At 35.2% G+C, this 20,751-nt stretch overlaps 2 protein-coding genes across 9 annotated transcripts in view; one reads left to right on the top strand and one right to left on the bottom strand.

Moving 5' to 3' along the window:
- NFAT5 (nuclear factor of activated T cells 5) overlaps positions 1 to 20,751 on the top strand; it is a 190,433-nt gene that overhangs the window by 146,329 nt on the left and 23,353 nt on the right. For all 8 annotated transcript variants that reach the window (XM_057533772.1, XM_057533771.1, XM_057533770.1 and 5 more), the window contains 6 exons: positions 3,749 to 3,941; positions 6,003 to 6,193; positions 7,719 to 7,891; positions 13,644 to 13,778; positions 13,904 to 13,956; positions 19,057 to 19,189. In XM_057533772.1, the coding sequence (XP_057389755.1) occupies positions 3,749 to 3,941; positions 6,003 to 6,193; positions 7,719 to 7,891; positions 13,644 to 13,778; positions 13,904 to 13,956; positions 19,057 to 19,189 (878 nt within the window). The remainder of the gene's footprint in view (positions 1 to 3,748; positions 3,942 to 6,002; positions 6,194 to 7,718; positions 7,892 to 13,643; positions 13,779 to 13,903; positions 13,957 to 19,056; positions 19,190 to 20,751) is intronic.
- MSANTD5 (Myb/SANT DNA binding domain containing 5) lies at positions 16,617 to 17,563 on the bottom strand. The gene has a single exon (XM_057533775.1). The coding sequence runs from the start codon at positions 17,561 to 17,563 to the stop codon at positions 16,925 to 16,927; it is 639 nt and encodes a 212-aa protein (XP_057389758.1). The 3' UTR covers positions 16,617 to 16,924.

Here is a 20,751-nt window from a genome sequence, read left to right as displayed (position 1 = left end):
GATTGTTTCACTATTTGATTACATCATTGGTATATTTTAAGTTAAAAATCTGGTTGACAGTTATAGAGAATATTCTTAATGTGTATTAAACTTGTCCTTAAATATTTTCTCAGTATATTTTTAAAGTAATATCTACCATTTAAGTAATGATTATTCTATACTACTTTCTTCTCTACTTTCATTTAAAACTCCTTTGGGGTGATAATAGTAAATTAAAATGCACATTTAAATATTTTTCATTTTTAGAAAGTCCAGATTAGGAAATTATCTAAAAGAAAACAACATATACCCTTTCCTAAAGTGTTGCCATTAGCAGAGTCAACAATATCTGTAGAACTGTTACCTATAGAAAAATGCTCTGAAATGCAGTAGCACAGATTTAAAAGGCTCATATGTATCTATCATTAAATACAGGTATGTGTTTATTCGGGCTTCTGTGGAGAAAGTGTTTTGTTTTTTTTTTTAAGTTCCGTAAGAGAGATTTTCATTTTTATACTGAAATAAATGTTAAAGTTCAGAATGAAGAACAAATAAAATTTTGACTTACAGTTAGTCAACACACATGATTTGCAGTTGCTGTTAAAGAGATATCTTGACCTCCATCTTTTCTGCTTCTGCTTTTGTATGATAGATATATCTTAGAAATGATTTGAGGTTACCCAGGGAAAGTATAATAACATTTGTCAAGACAAAATCTCTCATGAAATAATTCATGGAACAGAAACTCATCAAGCAGCAGAAGAAATGTCCAGCTTCTTAGGTAATGGAAAAATATTTGACACTAGCATATGAAAATGATAGAAGAAGTTTAAACTTTGAATTTATAAGAACTATATTAAGGAAAGGATAAAACCATATATAAATATAGAAAAATAGGCCTTTGAAAACAATCGTTAAGGGGATCTCAAACTAAAGTTCTATGTTCTTCAATAAGAAAGATGTTAGAAACATGAAAGAAATTTTGCCATAAAATTTCTTTCTATATAATGCTAAATTATAGAAAATATACCCTCAAATATGTTGAGTACAGCAGTTTTTATTGATCTTCAAGATGGAAATAGCATTTTTATATAAATAAAATGTTATATGAAAGAGTTTATTAAGAGAACAAAATCATTTCTTAAAAACTACTCAGTATTTAAACATCCTAGCCGTATTTTTCTTAAATTCTTCACCTAAATGTCCTGAGAATCAGTAGCCAATGTCTCTTTAGATATTCCTAGAAATTAAGATATGATGTCACCTGCACGTGAAACCTGTTTTAGGCATTTTATAGTGAAAATTATTTTTGTGACAGGCAACCAGAAGGATGTGCAGCACAAAGGAATTAGTGTCATTTTAAGTTCTGAATAGAATATTCCAAGACAGTGGATTTTCTTTTTAGATAGTCACTTAGAAGTAAAATCCCATACAATTAGCTGCTATTTTCTTGTTTTTTCCTTAAGCCATAATGCATTAAAAATTAGTAAATTGAATGACTGCTTTTCTAAGAATTAGTTGATGTTTTTATTGTTTTACACAGGTAGGGATCTAAATATGTATGTATTCCATTTTTACATTTAAGCCTAGAGAATAAAGTTAGTTTTAAGGGCTTTTAAAAGTATCATTTCAGAAATTGTTTGATTACATGTGCTATTCTTCTTTAAGCCATAATGTGTATACTTTATCAACTTAAAGTTTTCATCCCAAGTGAAATATTTTGTTTTATTGAAATAGTAAAACTCAATATCATCTATTTACCCTCATAAATATTAGCTTGGCCAGCATAAATGAATACAAAAGCCACATCTTGCCAAATTAATGATATGCTAAATTTTCCTTATTTTTCAGACTAAAGTGTTCCCTTTTCTATTATAAAATTAATAGATATTAATTACAAACATTTGAAAAATGCAGAAAAATAGAAGAAAATAAATAACCTATAATCTAATAAATCAATACAACTATTAGATTTTGCTGTTTTTTCTTTTAGTCCCTTTCAGTGCATATTTAGGGAATGTTTTTACATAGTTTAAGTGAATATTTTTGCTTTGATTTTTTTTAATGAGTATAAAACAGTATCATTATAGAATTTTGTATGCAAAGTACTGCACATTGTATTCAGTGCAAATATTTGAATTTCTACCCAGAATGATGAAAAAATAGGATTTATTGCCCTTTGTTCTGACTTTGACTTGATACTTTTGTTCATAGAATTTATTCTTCCAGGGCCTTTTAAATTACTTACACAGGTAATCTTTGACTTAATTATGTCAAACTTCATCAACAAGTTTGCCTTCATCAACAAATACTTTTTCAGCCTCTTTTGTTTCAGGAATTGTGCAAGGTTTAGGGAATATGAAGATGATTGAGCAAAGTACTTCCCTTCAGAACCCTTCCCTCTCACCCAGTCAGTCTTACTGCATACCTTACTGCATCCTAGCCATGGATTCACCCCAATCCCAAATTCCATTGAGAACATAGCCTTTTCCCTCTTTATTATTGATGACTGAGTCAACAACTTGGTTAGAAATGAAGAGGTAAACATTAGAGCTGCTTAAGATTTAAGGCTGCTTAGCCACCATTGCTCCTCTATGTTTGAAGTCATAATATTTCTCCTAGGACCTGTTTGCTTTTGGACAGGATTTTGTCCACAGTCATCTCTTGGCTCCTTTATTTTCAATGTGAGTGTAAACTTAGGACTGGGAAAGTCATACAGAAAGCATTATAGGCCTTGACTCTATTTTTAAATATACATAGGTAATTTTTAAACTAATAATATTGTTTTCTATTTATTTTTATCACATATTTACAGTACTTCAGATTAAATGTGTTGACCTGAAGTCCTAACCACCATTTGAAATATTTTTCTTTGAACATACATTCTGCATAGCAAATGCATGATATACAAATAAACATTAAACATTAGAAACCCAATTAAAAAAAATAAGTTAGATTGCCTATCTGTAAAGCCCAGATTATAAATTTTTTATATGCTAAGGGCTTTAATTATTTAATTAATCACAAATTAAAATACTCTGAAAAATTTAACTTCTGGGAAAGATTGTTTAGAGTAAAGCTAATTTCCAAATAAAAATTGAATCACTGATTTTTTTTTTTCTTTAGTATAATTTTCTCAGTTTGATGTACTGAGGAAAATATCCAAAAGAATATGTACATGTTCCTTCAGTTTCTTTAAGGCCTTTTGTGTTTTTTTGTTTGTGTCTTTGTGCTACCCCCACTTTTCTTTTGCTTTGTAAGTCCTATTAGAAAATAATAGTAATCTTGTAGCTTTATGTAACACTCACACATATATGTAATTTTTAAACTTTATTTTGAATGAAGTGCAGTGTGAAAGGTTATAGTGACATTAGCTATTGTCTTTCCTGTTATTCTTAGTTTATTGCATTCAGTCTTCCTTCCTCCTGCCACACATATGCATTCTTTGTCATCCCTGTCCAACTTTATCACAAAATTTTATTTTCAACTTTTTTTAATTGAAGTATAGTTGATTTACAATGTTGTGCCAATCTCTGCTATACAGCAGAGTGACTTAGTTATATACATATATACATTCTTTTTAATTACAAAATTTTTAAAGATACTTTACTTATGGAATGTAGTGTCCCTTAGGCTGTCTTTTATTTTGTCAGTAAGATAATCAGTTGTTTTTAATGTTATTGCCTATTCTCTTTCTTCCTTTATCTTAGATGACTTTTGTAGAAAACTCTTTTTGATACTTTTTCCACTTTGTGCTTTGACTTCTCAGAACATTGGAAAACCAAAAAGGAACTGGAGTGAAGAAGAGCCCTATGTTGTGCGGACAGTATCCTGTTAAAAGTGAGGGAAAGGAGCTGAAGATAGTTGTACAACCTGAGACCCAGCACAGAGCTCGGTACCTAACTGAGGGTAGTCGTGGCTCAGTAAAGGACAGAACACAGCAAGGCTTTCCTACAGTAAAGGTACTTATTTTAGTTAGCAATATATGAAGAATTTTATCTACTTTTACTTATTATTTTGTTTTTAACCAAAAAAGAGCTGCCTAAAATAAAACTAATAGCTGTGTATATTAGAAATTAAAGTAAAAGTCTGACTGAATTATAGGCCAAATATTATTACTCTGATGTCCTTTGAATTTTAGTTTAAATGAAAGGAGAGATGAAAATGTGTTCTAACAAGTAAAATATATGGCAATCATGAATTATCTTCCCTTTATATTTGATATTGGTAGCAACTGTTTTAGATTCTTCCCAAACCTTATATTTAAGAAGAAATTTTAAAGTGAGTCTAAAGAAATATTGTAGAAATTATCTTGGACTTAGAAAATAAGGTTTTTGAGATGGCTAAAGCAATCAGGACTACTCAACTCAGAAAAGAATTGGTTGATAGGTAACTTAAGTCTTCAGTTTAAAAAACAGGGTATCAGTTGAGTCTTTATCTTTTCAGAACTTAGACTAAAAGAAAAAAGAGGGGGCACTTAAATTTTAGCACCTGGGATACCTTATTAAAAAGACTATTTCTCTTCGAAGACAAACCAAAAGAAGTGGAGTAGGGGATGTTTATTTAACAAATGTTCCTACCCCTTGCAAAATACTAAACAGGGAGGAATTTTGGCTAGTCACATGGTAGATTCTTGTAAATACAGTTTGTGTAAATGTGTTAGTTGAACAATATTTAATTGAACTGCCTTTCGTTTTATACTTGAAAGAAATAATGGTAGAAACTTGGGATCAAGAAGCTTACTCATGACCATTATACGGTTTGTTAATAGTCACATGTACAGTATCATTCCTACCCCTCTACTACTCACCACACCAATCCTTCTTCAGTCCCCCAATCTTAGGACAAGTAACAGGCAAGTGAGAAATTTAAGTTATGCTTTGTATAAATATTTGTCTAACCAGACATTTTGATAGTTTGGTAAATATTTTTAACCTAATTGCTCCGGCTTTAAGTTATGCTTTGTCTAAATACTTGTCTGCAGAAGTAGTTAGATTAATTGCCTGTGATAAGGAGTGAATTGGCTGATCTTAAAAGTTTATTTATTCACTCATTCAGCAAATACTGTACCCTTCTATGTGCCAGACACTGTTCTAAGGTACTGCTAACAATTTGGGTAGACTGCTTATTTGCTGCTTATTTGACTCATTATGATGATACCCATAGATACAGAGATACAGTTATTCTTGGATAGAAAAGATATATGAGTTTTTTTTAAGCACTTTGATGTGGATTGTACAAGTTATTTTGTGATTTTCTGCATTCTGTATTAGCAGCTTCAGTGTTTACAAACCTTATCAAGAACCAGCATTGGAAACATTTGTTCCCAAGTGTTCTTTTAAATATTTATTTATTCTTCAGCATACAAATTATAATTTAATTTATGAAGGCTTGCTAGAGATCTGTAATGACCCATAGGTCCTGGTTTGAACCAGCAGTTTTTCAGACCATAATGTTTTGGCCCAGGATTTTGTGATGTTGTATATATGTATCTAGTCTATGAAAATGAGCTCCATCCCCCTAGTATTTATATAGCTGCACTTCAAACACTTTCCTACTCAAACAGCTTTAACAGAGTAAAAATTTAGTAGATGTACTCTCATTTGATGATGATAATGATGCCACTAGCACAGTTTAGTGAATTTTCCATTAGTGGTGGTGGTAAATCGTGAGTGACCCACGTGCTTTGGCAGTCCGTAAATTTATAAATACCTTAAAGGATTGTGTATTCATTCTCATCTGGTTGTACAAATTAATTACAAATGATAATTTATCATTAAACATCAAAAATTTTAATTAAAATGTGATTATTGCAGAACTAAAACTTAGAGTTTTCTGCAAAAATTTAGCCAATTTTCCTTTATGAAAATATTTTACCTCTGTTTTTCTGGAAGACTTGTTATTTCTTTATTGAATCCAGTTATAAATATAATAATATAGGACTTGGTCTTAAATGTTTGATTTTACAATTAGATTATTTGAAATGCTGATTAGTGTTTATGCTCCATGTTATCTCACTCCAGCTGGAAGGCCATAATGAACCAGTAGTGTTGCAGGTGTTTGTGGGCAATGACTCTGGTCGAGTGAAACCACATGGATTTTATCAGGCCTGCAGGGTAACTGGGCGAAATACAACTCCCTGCAAAGAAGTGGACATTGAAGGCACTACTGTTATAGAAGTCGGCCTTGATCCGAGCAACAATATGACACTAGCGTGAGTACTTAGTAAAAATATTTTTTGTTAATTCATTACACTTTTGCAGTAGGCAGGAAAATTTTTTAGTTTCTAATGTATAAAAGATGTTGAGTATTGTATTAAAATGTTTTAAACATAACAAATAAAAATAATAGTTTATTGCAGAATGGTAATGGGTGAAAACGAACTCTTTTGCCCTTTGCTAGAGAATTCCCATAGTGAAAGACAAGGATATAAAAGGCAGGTGGAATGCTGGCTTTTTGGAAAATAATACAGACTTATATGTTGGAATTAATAATATTAACATTAAAAAATAAAATTACAAACAATTTGATTTGCTTTCCTAAATTCTCTTTTGTTAGTGTTGGCAGTAGAAACTGACAGAGATCATTCATGGTGCCTTGACCCATCTTGGTATGAAAAAGCATATTGCTGGTCTAAATTTACCTTCTGTTTCTGTTTTCCTATGTTAAAAAAAAATTATGTCCTGAGACTACCTATTTTTCATCTTATGCATTTTCATTTCCTGAAATATATTAGAAATGATTTAAATTAATTTTTTTTCCTTAATCCTTTTATTAAGGACCTTTAATTCTAACGGTAACCGTAACAGCAGCAAATATTGATATGGGATAGACCTGTTTTGTAATTATCCGTATTGGATAGCTAAAGAGTTTTCTCTACTTGGTTTTCAGGTTTGTTTTGTTTTGTTTTGTTTTGTTTGGAAAACCATTTTGAATAAGTTAGTAAGAGTATAGTTGGAAAAGGGAAATTTTGAAACATATTTAGTGAAGGTTATTTATTTTTAACTTTTGAAATTGTAAAAATAAATGTATATGGTGGAAGATAGGGAGTTACTGATTATAAAAATAGTAATTATTCCTTATAAGTTGAAAATACAGATTAATAAAAATCTCAATAAAATTGAGTAGTAATAAAAAGCTAAAAACATACCCCTCAAACGCCAACTTCCAACTTAATAGAACTAATTACTGTTTTGACATTTATTTTTTCCATCCTTTTCTCTGATAAAATTGCGATGATACTCTACTCACTGCTTTGTAACCTGCTCTTCACTTATCATGAGCATTTTCCCATAACATTAAATATTATTTATAACATATGTTTTAATGGCTGTGCAGCGTTAACATTTTGGGGGGAGACAGTTATTAATTTTTTTCAAGTAAAATCCGTTTCTTTATTTTAATATCTGAATTAGGTGCAAAAAGAAAGAGGATAAATTTAATTTTTTAAAGCAAAAATACCTCTTTTAAACCATTACTTATGTTCAGATTTTGAAATAGTGATTTTAATTCTGTACTATTTTTTCCATTATTATTATAAATGAAAAGTTGACAAGATGAGAAGTTATGAATATTCAGAACTTACCCTTCTCTGTTTTTTGAATTTGGAACCATATAATTATATTACATACTCAAAAATTAACAAGAAAGCAAATTATTTTTAAAAAGAAAACTTGTTTAAGAATATTGTGCTATTTATACAACAGAAAATATCAGTTAATATATTTTTTCTGTATTAGGGTGGACTGCGTAGGGATATTGAAATTGAGGAATGCTGATGTTGAAGCCAGAATAGGAATTGCTGGTTCCAAGAAAAAAAGCACTCGTGCCAGATTGGTTTTTCGAGTTAATATCACAAGGAAAGATGGCTCCACTTTGACACTGCAAACACCCTCTTCTCCGATTTTATGTAGTAAGTAAGAAAATATGGAGATATTAAATATATGGAATTTTTTTCCCTTTTCTGTTAATCTTCTGATATCTCTAAATATCAGTTGTTTTTCATACTCCAGCTTGTGATCATGAAAAATTTGAAACATTTTCAAAGCTATAGTTAAATTTTCTAGGTTAAATTAAAGGTGGGTAATTTCTAATAAAATTCAAAAGGAATGTAGCATTTTGTAGTTTCCTCTTATCCTATACTGATTTAAAAAGTAATTTGGGGCTTCCCCGGTGGTGCAGTGGTTGAGAATCTGCCTGCCAATGCAGGGGACACGGGTTCGAGCCCTGGTCTGGGAGGATCCCACACGCCGCGGAGCGGCTGGGCCCGTGAGCCACAACTACTGAGCCTGCGCGTCTGGAACCTATGCTCCGCAACAAGAGAGGCCGCGACAGTGAGAGGCCTGCGCACCGCGATGAGGAGTGTGACCCCCGCTTGCCGCAACTAGAGAAAGCCCTCACGCGGAAACGAGGACCCAACACAGCCAAAAATAAATAAATAAATTTAAAAAAAAAGTAATTTGAACAGTTTGCCTGAAGTAAATTGCAAAGGCACAGGATTTTCACAGCATCTTCATAGTGTGATAAATCGCTGTGATTCTAAGTGTTTTGTATTAGAATGTAAGAAACAATAAGGTAAGCAGAACTTTGTAAATATATAGCAGTTGGAGTTCTGATTACAAATTAAAGTATTATAGTATAGTGGGAAATGAAATTCTTACTTTGCTAACCTTGGCATAGAAAGTAAATGATGTGTGTGTGTAATTTTTTTGTTTTGGCTGTGTTGGGTCTTTGTTGCTGTGCATGGGCTCTTCTCTGGTTGCGCAGAGCGGGGGCCACTCTTTGTTGCAGTGCGCGGGCTTCTCATTGCGGTGGCTTCTCTTGTTGTGGAGCACGGACTCTAGGCGCATGGGCTTCAGTAGTTGTGGCATGTGGCCTCAGTAGTTGTGGCTCGTGGGCTCTAGAGTGCAGGCTCAGTAGTTGTGGCTCGCGGGCTGTAGAGCACAGGCTCAGTAGTTGTGGCGCATGGGCTTAGTTGCTCCGCGGCATGTGGGATCTTTCCGGACCAGGGATTGAATCCATGTCCCCTGCATTGGCAGGCGGATTCTCAACCACTGCGCCACCAGGGAAGTCCATGTGTGTGTATTTAAATTCAGTCATGTTGTATGTGCTTCAAGATATAGTCTGGTTTCCCTGTAATGAGTATTATTACAAGTAATAAATAGGAAAGCTTTTTCCTTTGTACATCCCTTAAGAAGATTTTCATTAACTATTATTTTCTTTGGCCTTGCTTCTGAATTCAAAAGAGCAGAAGAGACTGAGTTCCATTCACTTGAACTTCCTGTTGGGTCGTTATGGGTATTATGACCTTGGTACCCCCAGGATACCTACAAAGCCTTTGTTATTTAATTGTAGCTTAGTTTTGTCAAATTATTCACCCTTGGTAAATCTTATTTTTCCCTTCCTTTCTAATTCATCTCAGAAGTGACTATACCCCTACGTTAGCTTGGCAAACACCCTAATTTTAAAAAGAAAGTAGTAAATATCTTTCTGATCTCAAGAGAGCTCATTTGGGGCTTCCCTGGTGGCACAGTGGTTGAGAATCCGAGCCCTGGTCTGGGAAGATCCCACATGCCACGGAGCTACTAAGCCTGTGCTCCACAACTACTGAGCCCACGTGCCACAACTACCGAGGCCATGCGCCTAGAGCCCGTGCTGCGCAACAAGAGAAGCCACTGCGATGAGAAGCCCGCCCACCGCAACAAAGAGTAGCCCCCGCTCACCGCAACTAGAGAAAGCCCACGCGCGGCAACAAAGACCCAATGCAGCCAAAAATTTTTAAAAAAATAAAATAAAAATAAAGAGAGCTCATTTGGATTTCTCTATTTTTCATTATTATGAAAAATTTGTTTTGATACTAGTATTTCCTTGGGCTATTTCTGGATAATGTTCAGTTATAAATATGCTGCTTTTAAAGTTTCTAGATTCCATGTCCATTCTATTGTGTTCAGATAGGGACAGAATAAATAATCTGTAGATGGTTTATTGAGTTATAAAGCTTTTCTAATTTAGGTGCTAATTTACTATAAATCACAATATGTCTCAACTTGAATATTATTAGGATGGAGTTTCAATTTTAGTGGGGCATGTGCAGTTCTTCTTTTATATGATCTAATACTTTGAGCATGACCATAGCCACTCTATGTTCCATTATGGGTTTATGGTTTGTGTTTATTTCCGTGAATATAACCTTTTTGGCAGGTTTGAGCAGTTGGGGTAGAATGAGAGGTAAAAAGGAAATAGGTTAGTAAGAAGGGTTAGAATTGGAATGGGAGGTAGAAGGAAACAGGAAGATGAGAGGGAGGTAGAAAAGGAAGAGGGGCCAAAAGGTTCTAGAGGTGGAAGGGAGGAGAGGAAACAGATACTTGATCTTCCATCTAGAGACACTCAATGGAAAGAAGGCCTAATGCCAGAATTCATGCTGTGCCTTGTGACCTTAGAAAAACAGTCCTGCTTCTACTTGTTGGTTTAACAGTGGCCATTGGATCCATTGTCTTTTTGTTTGTTGTTAAGGGGATAGAAGAATCATCCCCTTTTATATTCTTCACACCTTTAGATGTCTCCAGACAATACATATATACTAGATCAAATTAAGAATATCAATTTTCATACTTTTTTAGAATCCACCCTTCTATAATAATTTTTTTAATGTGGCAAAATTAATCATAGCTTTCTTCAATATAATGTATTTTAGATTTTGTCTTACTAATGCTTATTGTATTAAATCTTACTGAATTTAACGAGTTCCTACTTTCCTTATTTCTAGCTCTTCCACAACTTTAGAGAAGGGGTAATATCATTGAGTAAACTTTTCTTCTCTTCACAGACATTAAAAAGCCTTACTAATTCTTTTGACAGGTTGGAATATTTGCTTTGTTATTTTTCAGTATTCAGATGTTCAGTAATTTTTTTCAGCTTTTAATTTTTTTTAATTTTTGGCTGTGTTGGGTCTTTGTTGCTGCACGAGGGCTTTCTCTAGTTGTGGCGAGCAGGGGCTGCTCTAGGCATGCGGGCTTCAGTAGGTGTGGCATGAGGGCTCAGTAGTTGTGGCTCGCAGGCTCTAGAGCGCAGGCTCAGTAGTTGTGACGAACGGGCTTAGTTGCTCCACGGCATGTGGGATCTTCCCGGACCAGGGCTCAAACCCACGTCCCCTGCGTTGGCAGGCGGATTCTTAACTACTGCACCACCAGGGAAGTCCCTCAGCTTTATTTTTGAGGCCGCTATTTGAACAGCATCTAAAAGCACATTGTTTTTTATAATACCAGAAAGGTGCCTGCTTTTTTTGTTACAGTTTTTTAAAGCAATGTGATCACTTTCAAGAGTCAGCTTACTAATTACTTAAAGATAAAAATAAAACAGTTAATGCGTAAATAATCCTGACTTCAATTCTGTTTAGTATGGAGTATGTCCTGTTAGGTAACCATTAAACTTTTTAATAGAAAAGACCTTTTAAGGTCAAAAGTTAGAAGTTAAATTATCTTGAACAGACTAGTTCTTTGTGTAATGTAAATACAAATATATAAAAGATAAATACACATTGTACCTTCAGAGGGGCCTCATTTGGCCATCTTAAGCCTTTAATACATAAAAGGAAAAAATGAGGTAGGAAAAAAGTTTTGATAATCATGAGTGAAGTGGAATTTCCATATAGTATTTTGAAAGTTGGGGGGAAAGGTTATAGACTTTCCATTCATTTTGTTAATACAATATGTGCATATAATTTTGCACCTCTTATTGTTTTCTAATCAAAATAATATTTATCATATTTTTCTTGAATGTTGTATAAAAACAAGTATCTAGTTCCAGTGTTACTCCAAAAAGTTATAAATTCACTTAATTAAGTTCACTTAATTCTCTAAAAGGGTATGTAATTACCAGTGTACGACCAGTAACTGTTTCCATTCTGTTCATACATTAACCCTGTGGGTTCCAGACAGTGTATATGTTTATACAATCACAATTTCTTTTAAACTCAGACATTGCTGAAAATATTATTTGCCATTCAGATATTGAATTAGGATAAGATACTTGTTTGTATTAACAAGTGAGGCTAAACGGTGCTACAGTAACAACCAACCAAAAAAATCTAAGTGGCTTACACAACAAAGTTTTACTTCTTCCTCATTTTATGATAATATTGGGTGTAGTTTGGAAGCAGCTCCATTTTCTTCACTCTGGGAACCAGGCTTTAGAAGTCTACTGCCCCTTTCTGGGATATTGCCATTTTTGTAGTGGAGGAAGATGGTAGAACCACGTGGGGCTCTTAAAGCCTGGAAGTGGCACATTACTTCAGTTCACATTTCGTTATACGAACAAGTCACATGGCCAGTCCTTACATGAGTGGAGCAAGAATGACGTTGAGTGGAGCAAGAGCCTTCCCACAAGGAACGGCAGGCCTAGGGAAAGAGGCGCAGTAAATATTTTGACAAGGATAATTTCCCATATTACTTTCTTGTAAAGATAAAATTAAGTATTAAATATGTAAGTATTTAATGAGAAAAAAACTTAAACTTTTCCTAAAGTTTAATAGACTATCTCATTAATTTAGAAGTTGATAAGTTATACAGCCATGTTAAAGTTTACCTTTGCAGTATATATGTTGTTAGGGTGTACTAAAACAACAAATAGTGTATTCTATTTCAAAGTGCTTAATCTTAAGGAAGCAGGGTTTTGAGTACCTAAAAGGTATGTATTTGCATTAACCAGTATCCCAGAGAGTATTCTGGTGGAAAACTAGTCCTTAGGCGTCAATATGGAAGAATGTTTCTGGAGTCAAATATGTTGGGGGGACTGTGTACTATACCCACTTCTTGGATATTTACAGTGTACATCAGAATGTGAAATGCTTGGAGAAATCCTATTGTTCATTTAGCTTTGCTTAACTCAGTAATTCCCAGATACACTTACTTTGGAACCTGTTTTACTAAGCAGTACATATTAAATTTTCTTAAGGAAATCATGACATGAGGAAGTTGGTAGGCCAGTTACAATTTCTTAGATCTGGCTCCTGCTCAGTACTAGTCAACCTCTTTGTTAATTGTACTAGTGGTTAGTTAGTCTTTGTAATTGAAAAACAAGTGCATTTTATCTTTAACCTCAGGGTATCCTAGTTCAAGGAGATACCCTGGTAGAAAGAATTACTCTGAATTGCATTGTCTGTTTTCAGGTGTTCTTCTGGTTTAGGGCCTGAGTCCTGGGTCTAGATCCTTAAAGATGCCCTCAATACCACCCATAGGCTCACATTGCCTCAGAAGTCTTGTAATGGCATAGCATAGCTGACATTTTTAAGGTTAGGATTGTGAGATAAATTTGTTTCTAAATTGAATTTTTTAAAAATATTAAGACAAAAACATGACCAAATTCATATTTTACACCTTTTTTTTGTTCATGTAATGAGAAAACAGAGATGACATCTAATAAATTAAAATGTCATCACAGACATTAATCCATCCCTATAAAATCTTACAATAGTTATTAAAAATTAATACAGACTTTTCTGTTTTTTCTTTGCTTTCTGTTATGGTAAAATTTAATATGCAGAATAAAAGAAGTCAAATTCAGGGGTCAACAAAGACAACTTATAGAACTGGATAATTGAGAGTTGATTTTAGATAAGAAGTAAGTGTTGGTGGTTCTTTTTATGGAATGCTTATATATATCTACAGCTCAGCCAGCAGGAGTGCCAGAAATCTTAAAGAAGAGCTTACATAGCTGTTCAGTGAAAGGAGAGGAAGAAGTATTTTTAATCGGCAAGAACTTTCTGAAAGGAACTAAAGTTATTTTCCAAGAAAATGTTTCTGGTAAGTAGGCACAATACTGCCTTAGAAATTGTTGCGTGTTTCACTTTGTTATAAAGATATAGTTGTAGCTACAAAGTAAAAAGTTTTTCACAATTTTAGTAAGTCACTGTTTTTATTTCAATCAGATGAAAACTCTTGGAAGTCGGAAGCTGAAATCGACATGGAATTATTTCATCAGGTATAATTTAAACTTTTTACAGTTTGATTGTTTACTCTCTGAGAAATTGAGTTTTGCTCCAAAATTTTCTTGCATTAACAAATTTCTTCTTTATATGGGGTTGATGTAAATCATTTAAAGTTTCTTTCTTGGGTTTCTTTAACTGAAATAGATTTATTCCACTGATGCTAGAAATGACAGTTCTCTATTTGAAAAAGTTAAGAGCATTAGCAAATTACCATTGTTAATGAATGAAACATTTCTTTCCTAATATTTATTTGCTCTGAGGATTTGGATTATCTTAACGTACTATTTGGTTAAATCAAAGGGAAACATTTATTGAGTACCTGCTATGTGCCAGGTGTTTTATACTTGTTAGTTACCTTTTTGCATTCAGAAGCACTACTTGTTACACTTAAAGAGTCTATATTTGTAGGACCTTGCTATATATTGTTTTCCAAATAACAAGGAAAAAAGTTTGAAAACAAGGATAAAGGACTGACTTAAGAATTAGTATGTAGAGCAGATAAGACCAACCTCATAGAAGTTGAAACTAACAAAAGAGAAAGACAAACTTATGAGTAAATCAGATATAAGGCATATGCAGAAGACTGGTATGTATAAGTACAGTTCATAAAGAACAGAGAAGCAAAAGAACACAAATCAGAGCCAGCCAAAGGGAGAGACACATAAAGTAAGGTCTGGGAGTGTCCTGAAGGTGAAGCTTCCTGTCCTCAGGGATTCCGTACCCTCTCAGCACATTGATGTGTGACAACATAGGCAGTACATACAGAGTACTGCCTATTAGGAAGCTCATCCAAGCTGTTGGTATTCAGAGTTTTTATTTGTGTTGGATCACATACTGCCCGTGCAGCTAACCTTTAGTCTCCAGTTCCCCCAGAGGTTGGAAATGATATGACATGTTTCAAAGCTCTCTTCATAAATTACATTGTTAGACTTTTCAGTGGCCAAAGCCCCTAAACAAACAAAGATACTTCTGTCAGACAGGACATTCTAGGGGCCTAGAGATCACCTCCCAGTAGCCAAGGGAAAAGACTAGACCTCACTTTGAGTTAAATTAATTCTTCACTACATAGTATCATGTAAGGTGGAGCTTCCTGTACACCTAGACAAATGCTATGCAGAATGTTCTCCTCTAGCCTATGCTACTACATGCTGTCAAGAAGAGATAGTAGGACTCAGCAGCCATTCCTTTGTCGCATTTACCATCAGATAATGTCTGCTAGACTAGTCTTAACTGAAATTCTAGTACCTGCTTTGTGACTAACAATCTGTGTTACCTGTGTAAGACAAGTCTCTCTTTTGCCCCAGTTTTCTAATCTATAAGATAAACTCTTTTACTAGATTATTTGAGGTTCCTTCTAACTCTGGCATTTTATGATTTCTTGTAAAACTTGTTGATCAGACCATTCCCACTTCAGAGCCTGTAAGCTCTGAAAAAGAGTATCTGCTGGAAAAAAGAAAGTCGTTACTTTGAATCCAAGCAGATTTTTCTAAGAAATTAAAATTCAGGGACTTCATGGTGGTCCAGTGGCTAAGACTCTGCACTACCAATGCAGGGGACCCGGTTCAATCCCTGGTCAGGGAAGTATTATAGATCCTACATGCATGCTGCAACTAAGAGTTCGAATGCCACAACTAAAAGATCCCGTGTGCTGCAACTAAAACACGGTGCAGCAAAATAAATAAATAAATAAATTTTTTTAAAGATGAAGAAATTAAATTTCAGATATTCTTCTCTTTTTACCTCAGAGAACATTCTGCCTGCTCCACAGGTCTCCCGATCCTTTGTATGTTTTGTCTGTATTGTACTCCTAGCTCAGTGGTAGTTAATTGCTCTTAATTTTTGAGAGTAGTATTTTTAAAAAGCTTACTATCACTACCTACAATTTACTTAGTTTTTAATTCAAATCACTTGTAGAATTTCTGGATTCAGATTGAGGAAGTAAGAAGAATTAGTATGAAAATAGGTTCATTTGGCTTTTAAAAGGTTTCGGGGGCTTCCCTGGTGGCACAGTGGTTAAGAATCTGCGTGCCAATGCAGGGGACACGGGTTTGAGCCCTGGTCCAGGAAGATCCCACATGCCGCAGAGCAACTAAGCCCGTGCACCACAACTGCTGAGCCTGCACTCTAGAGCCCACGAGCCACAACTACTGAGCCCATGTGCCACAACTACTGAAGCCCACGCACCTAGAGCCCGTGCTGCACAACAAGAGAAGCCACTGCAATGAGAAGCCCACACACTGCAACAAAGAGTGGCCCCTGCTCTGCACAACCAGAGAAAAGCCCACGCACAGCAACGAAGACCCAATGCAGCCAAAAAATAGAATAAATAAAATAAAATAAAATAAATTAAAAAAATAAATAAATAAAAGGTTTCAAATTAGATTTGCTTAAATACGCTCTCCAAAGCAAGTGGAGTAAAAGGTTTGTTTAAATAAAATATGCATCTGACTTTTAGATACTAATTCTGTTACTAATTACCAAGAAACAAGTTTTTATTCAGAAGAATAATTTCAGTTATTGAGTTTGCCAAATATGTAATTTTAAGATTGGGAAGATACTTCACAAGTCCATCCATTCAACCATCTCCTTAACTGTAGGTAGGACTGCTTTGTGATGTAGTTGCAGTGTTTAAACAAAGGAAGGTGGGCAAGATTTTAAGATTCTGTTTCTTAGAAGTTGGATCACTGCAGGTACATTTTTTGATGGCCTCATGTGCAGTTGAGTATGTGCATTCAGATTTTTGCCCCCTAATACCTGTGGATGTACACACATTTATATATGTTTTTCCACCTGAATTAGAAGTGTGATTTTTTTTTTTTGAGGGTCACAGTCATTTATTTTCACATTTTTTCCCCTCATTACATTGGGCTAGGAAAAAAGAAGTCATGAGTGTATAGAATTGTGCTAGTCCATTGTCTGTCCTTCGAATCAAACTGGGATCCAGGTTCCAACTGTAAGTTCTCAATCTGACTCAGTGTCAGAGAGAGTTGACCACTGTTGCTGGGGGCCAGGGTGTAGGGGGAGAAATGCAGGAAACAGGCATGGACTTGACTGTGGAAGGTACATGTTCCAGGGCTCCCATCTGGGTACCTGAGGATCCTCTATGTAGATCATATGTGGGGGAGCCCACAGCAGCTCCTCAAAGCAATCAGGGATGGCACACGCAGGGGGCTGGTACTCGGGTGGTGGGACATCAGCCACTTCTGAGAAGTCCTTGTTCTCCCCTCTGTGTTCTAGGATCCTGTGAAGGGCCTCTCCATAAGGACATGGCAAGGGTTCACTCCTTGGTCTCTGGTTGGCTTCATGAACGGTCCAATATAAGTCCTGCATGTTTATTAGCATCTGGAGACATTTTCTCCTGCTCTTATTAATGCCCGTTTGCTTGAGATGCCTGGCAATTATTCTTGATGCTCTGTGATAATTCTTCTTTAACTCTTCATCTTCAAGGAGTTCCCATTCTTGTAGGAAACTCCTAATCTCATGGTTGCTCCAAGGTTTAACACACTGGTCTGAGGGCAGTTCTTCTCCCTGGGTTTCTTTTACCTTCTCTACTTCCTGGAGGTGTCTAGTAATTTCAGCCTGAAATATCACTTTCTCCATTTTTATTCTGAGTTTTCTCTGCAGCCTCAGGTCCTAATCCAGGAGCAAGAGAGCTGGCACTTACTCTGCTTTGCTGGAATTCAGGAGATTAGGTGGTCTCCTGAAATGTGTCTGCTCCTCTCTGCTTCTGGCAGTCTCTCGAAGTGTGATTTTTTTTGAGATGGCTAACTGGACTCAGGAAGCATTCTATTAATGCCATAAATAAGAAGCTATTTTTAAATGTATAATGTGACTATTTCAGAGAGTGTTTTAAGATGGCTTAGAAACAAATTAAGTGCTCAAAAATCAAAATCTTGGCCTCATTTGTCATATGTTCTATTCAACTGAGTCAACCAACTACCATAGTCTAACTAAGTAAAAAATGTCATCACATTCACTTCATCCTCAGCTATCACCATTGGCCTCCTGCATATCACATACTCAGTATAAAAAGGATAATCACTACCCCTTGATATTCCTTCCCAATACTATAACATACTAGGGAAGAAGAGAACAAGTCAAATGTGGTTCATTGTGTCTTCTAAGAAGAATAAGTGCTGCTGAAGCATTTTTGGAACTCTTCCTTTCTCTTAAAAGGATGCTTCTACCACTATTTTCACTACAAAAAAATGACTTTAATCTACTGAGGTTTGGGTAAACTGAACCCTATTGACTTTAAATGAGAATTAAAGTGGTTAGGAAGCAGTGAACTGCATTGCGAAGTATTGATACATCTCACTGTTAAGGTTTACAAAACATATGGTAACTGACATTATGCGTGGTGGACATATTTTTTTCCTGAATATATATTCATTCTTTTTTTTGACAAATATATTTGAGTATATTTTGTGTGAGGTGCTTAACCATGGAGATAGAACAGAACATCCTAGGTTCTCATGGAGGTTACATTCTTGTGGTTGGAGAGGGACAAAAAACAAGCAGATAATCACAGTAATTTCAGGTGGTGATAAGTGCTATTTTAGAAATAAACAAGATTATGTGGTCAGATTGGAGAGGGGTGCTACTTTAAATAGGATGGTCAGAGAGGGCTTCTCTGAGGAGATGACATTTGAATGAGACCTGAAAATGGGTAAGGAACTAGCCATTTGAAGAGGTAAAGGAAGAGTTTTCCAGTGAGAGAGAACAGAAAGTTGTAAAGGCTCTGAGGTAAAAATGAATTTAGTGTGTTAAAAGAATGAATTTACTGTGTTAGTGTAAGAAGGTCAGTGTGACTGGAATGTAACAAGCTGGAGGAGAAGGGGAATGAGATAAAGTTGACAGGGCAGGGACCTTGTAAGCCATTGTAAAACATTGGTATTTTACCTTAAAAGCAGTTTTAAGATTAATGTCCTGATGCCTGTGAACCTGAGCTTTTAAATACTACGTTTTTTCCCCTAGTCAGAATTTTTAAACTTTACAACTAACAGGAAATGTACTTAATTATAATATTTTATTTCAAAATTTTAATTTAAACATTACTTCTTTTCTGACTCTTGTAATTTTCTTTCAATTAGAATCATCTTATTGTGAAGGTTCCCCCATATCATGACCAACATATAACTTTGCCAGTATCAGTGGGAATATACGTAGTGACCAATGCTGGAAGATCTCATGATGTTCAGCCATTCACTTACACTCCAGACCCAGGTATGTCAAAATAAAAAGTTCTGAATCAAAAGGAATAATTAACTTCTAGTTCTTTGGAAGAATATGAAGAAGACCAGCCAACTTAAAAGAGAAAGTTGTGTGCTAAGATGAATTGATATCAGTATTTTTTGAAGATGGCATTATTTCCTAAGAAGATGGCCACCAAACACTGCTTTTACTCTTATATTAAGGGAACTGTTTCTGCCTTATGCTCTAATAATAAAAGAAAAGCTAGAAATGCTCTGAAGTCAGGCTCTCCAGAGTTGTCATACAAGTTACTCCTTGGTAAGAATTACCATTCATTGGGGCTTCCCTGGTGGCGCAGTGGTTGAGAATCTGCCTGCTAATGCAGGGGACACGGGTTCGAGCCCTGGTCTGGGAAGATCCCACATGCCACGGAGCAGCTGGGCCCGTGAGCCACAATTGCTGAGCCTGCGCGTCTGGAGCCTGTGCCCCGCGACGGGAGGGGCCGCGATAGAGAAAGGCCCGCGCACCGCGATGAAGAGCGGTCCCCGCACCGCGATGAAGAGTGGCCCCCGCTTGCCGCAACTGGAGAAAGCCCTCGCACGAACCGAAGACCCAACACAGCCAAAAATAAATAAATAAATAAATAAATAAATAAATAAATAAATAAGAAAATCCTTAAAAAAAAAAAAAAAAGAATTACCATTCATTGAGTACCTCTTATGTGCAGAAAGGTGAAAGTGATGACTTTGAGAAACTGCTAATAGTTTTTAGTCTGGCTGGCTTATAGGATGCATTTTGGGAGAGGTGAGAGATAGCTTGGAATGATAAGTGATAATATCACAAATAGAATTATATGCCTGTAACATTTTCTAATTTGTGTTATCAAAAATATCAAAGACTTCTGGTGAATAAATATTTTATATATAATTTTAAGCATTTAGGTAAAACAGGTGCTTAAGAAACCAGAGCAGTTGCTTATAAATTTAGCTCTCTGGGTAAGAAGTGTCCTAAGAGTTTTTTGCCTACATTAGTTTACTTGCCTGAAGAAGAGAAGGCTTTTCCTGGAGAAGCAGAGAGAACATTTTGGAAATGGAAACTCTTCACATGTTTTGTTGACCTAGGCTTGGTTTCTGCCATGCTTACCATGGTTTACTCCATTCTATCTCAGGCATGCTTTAGAGGTAGAAGTTCTTCCATATCTTTACATTTACCGATATGTTATTCCCAAATAGTTCAGGATTCAGTGAGGTACAAAGTGAAAAATGGTAGCAAGGAAAGAAAGCCCTGGCAACAAAAGTGATGGAAACAGTCGCTAGAACAGAGTTGTAACTAGTCTTAATAATTACTTTCTATCACTTAATGCGATCTGTTCCCTTTTTGTTCTTTTTAATCATGTCTGAGTTTCACAGCATTGGTTATTTCCGACCAGTTTGCTACAGAAGTGTGCCACAGTATAGCACTAATGAAATCCTTTTAGTATTTATCTCAGAACAAAAGATCACAATTAGAAATTTCAGACAGAAAAAGACAAAGTTTGGAAATAATATACTGGCTTCAACAAAACTAGGGAAGAGGATATTGGTTTATACTTAAAG

This window comes from Balaenoptera acutorostrata, chromosome 19 (assembly GCF_949987535.1).
Source record: "Balaenoptera acutorostrata chromosome 19, mBalAcu1.1, whole genome shotgun sequence".
Lineage (NCBI taxonomy): Eukaryota > Metazoa > Chordata > Mammalia > Artiodactyla > Balaenopteridae > Balaenoptera > Balaenoptera acutorostrata.
This window is presented reverse-complemented; position numbering and strand designations above follow the sequence as displayed.

Bases quoted from the DNA above. Each gene is read 5' to 3' on its own strand.
- MSANTD5 (XM_057533775.1), bottom strand. From the start codon at position 17,563: ATGGAGAAAGTGATATTTCAGGCTGAAATTACTAGACACCTCCAGGAA.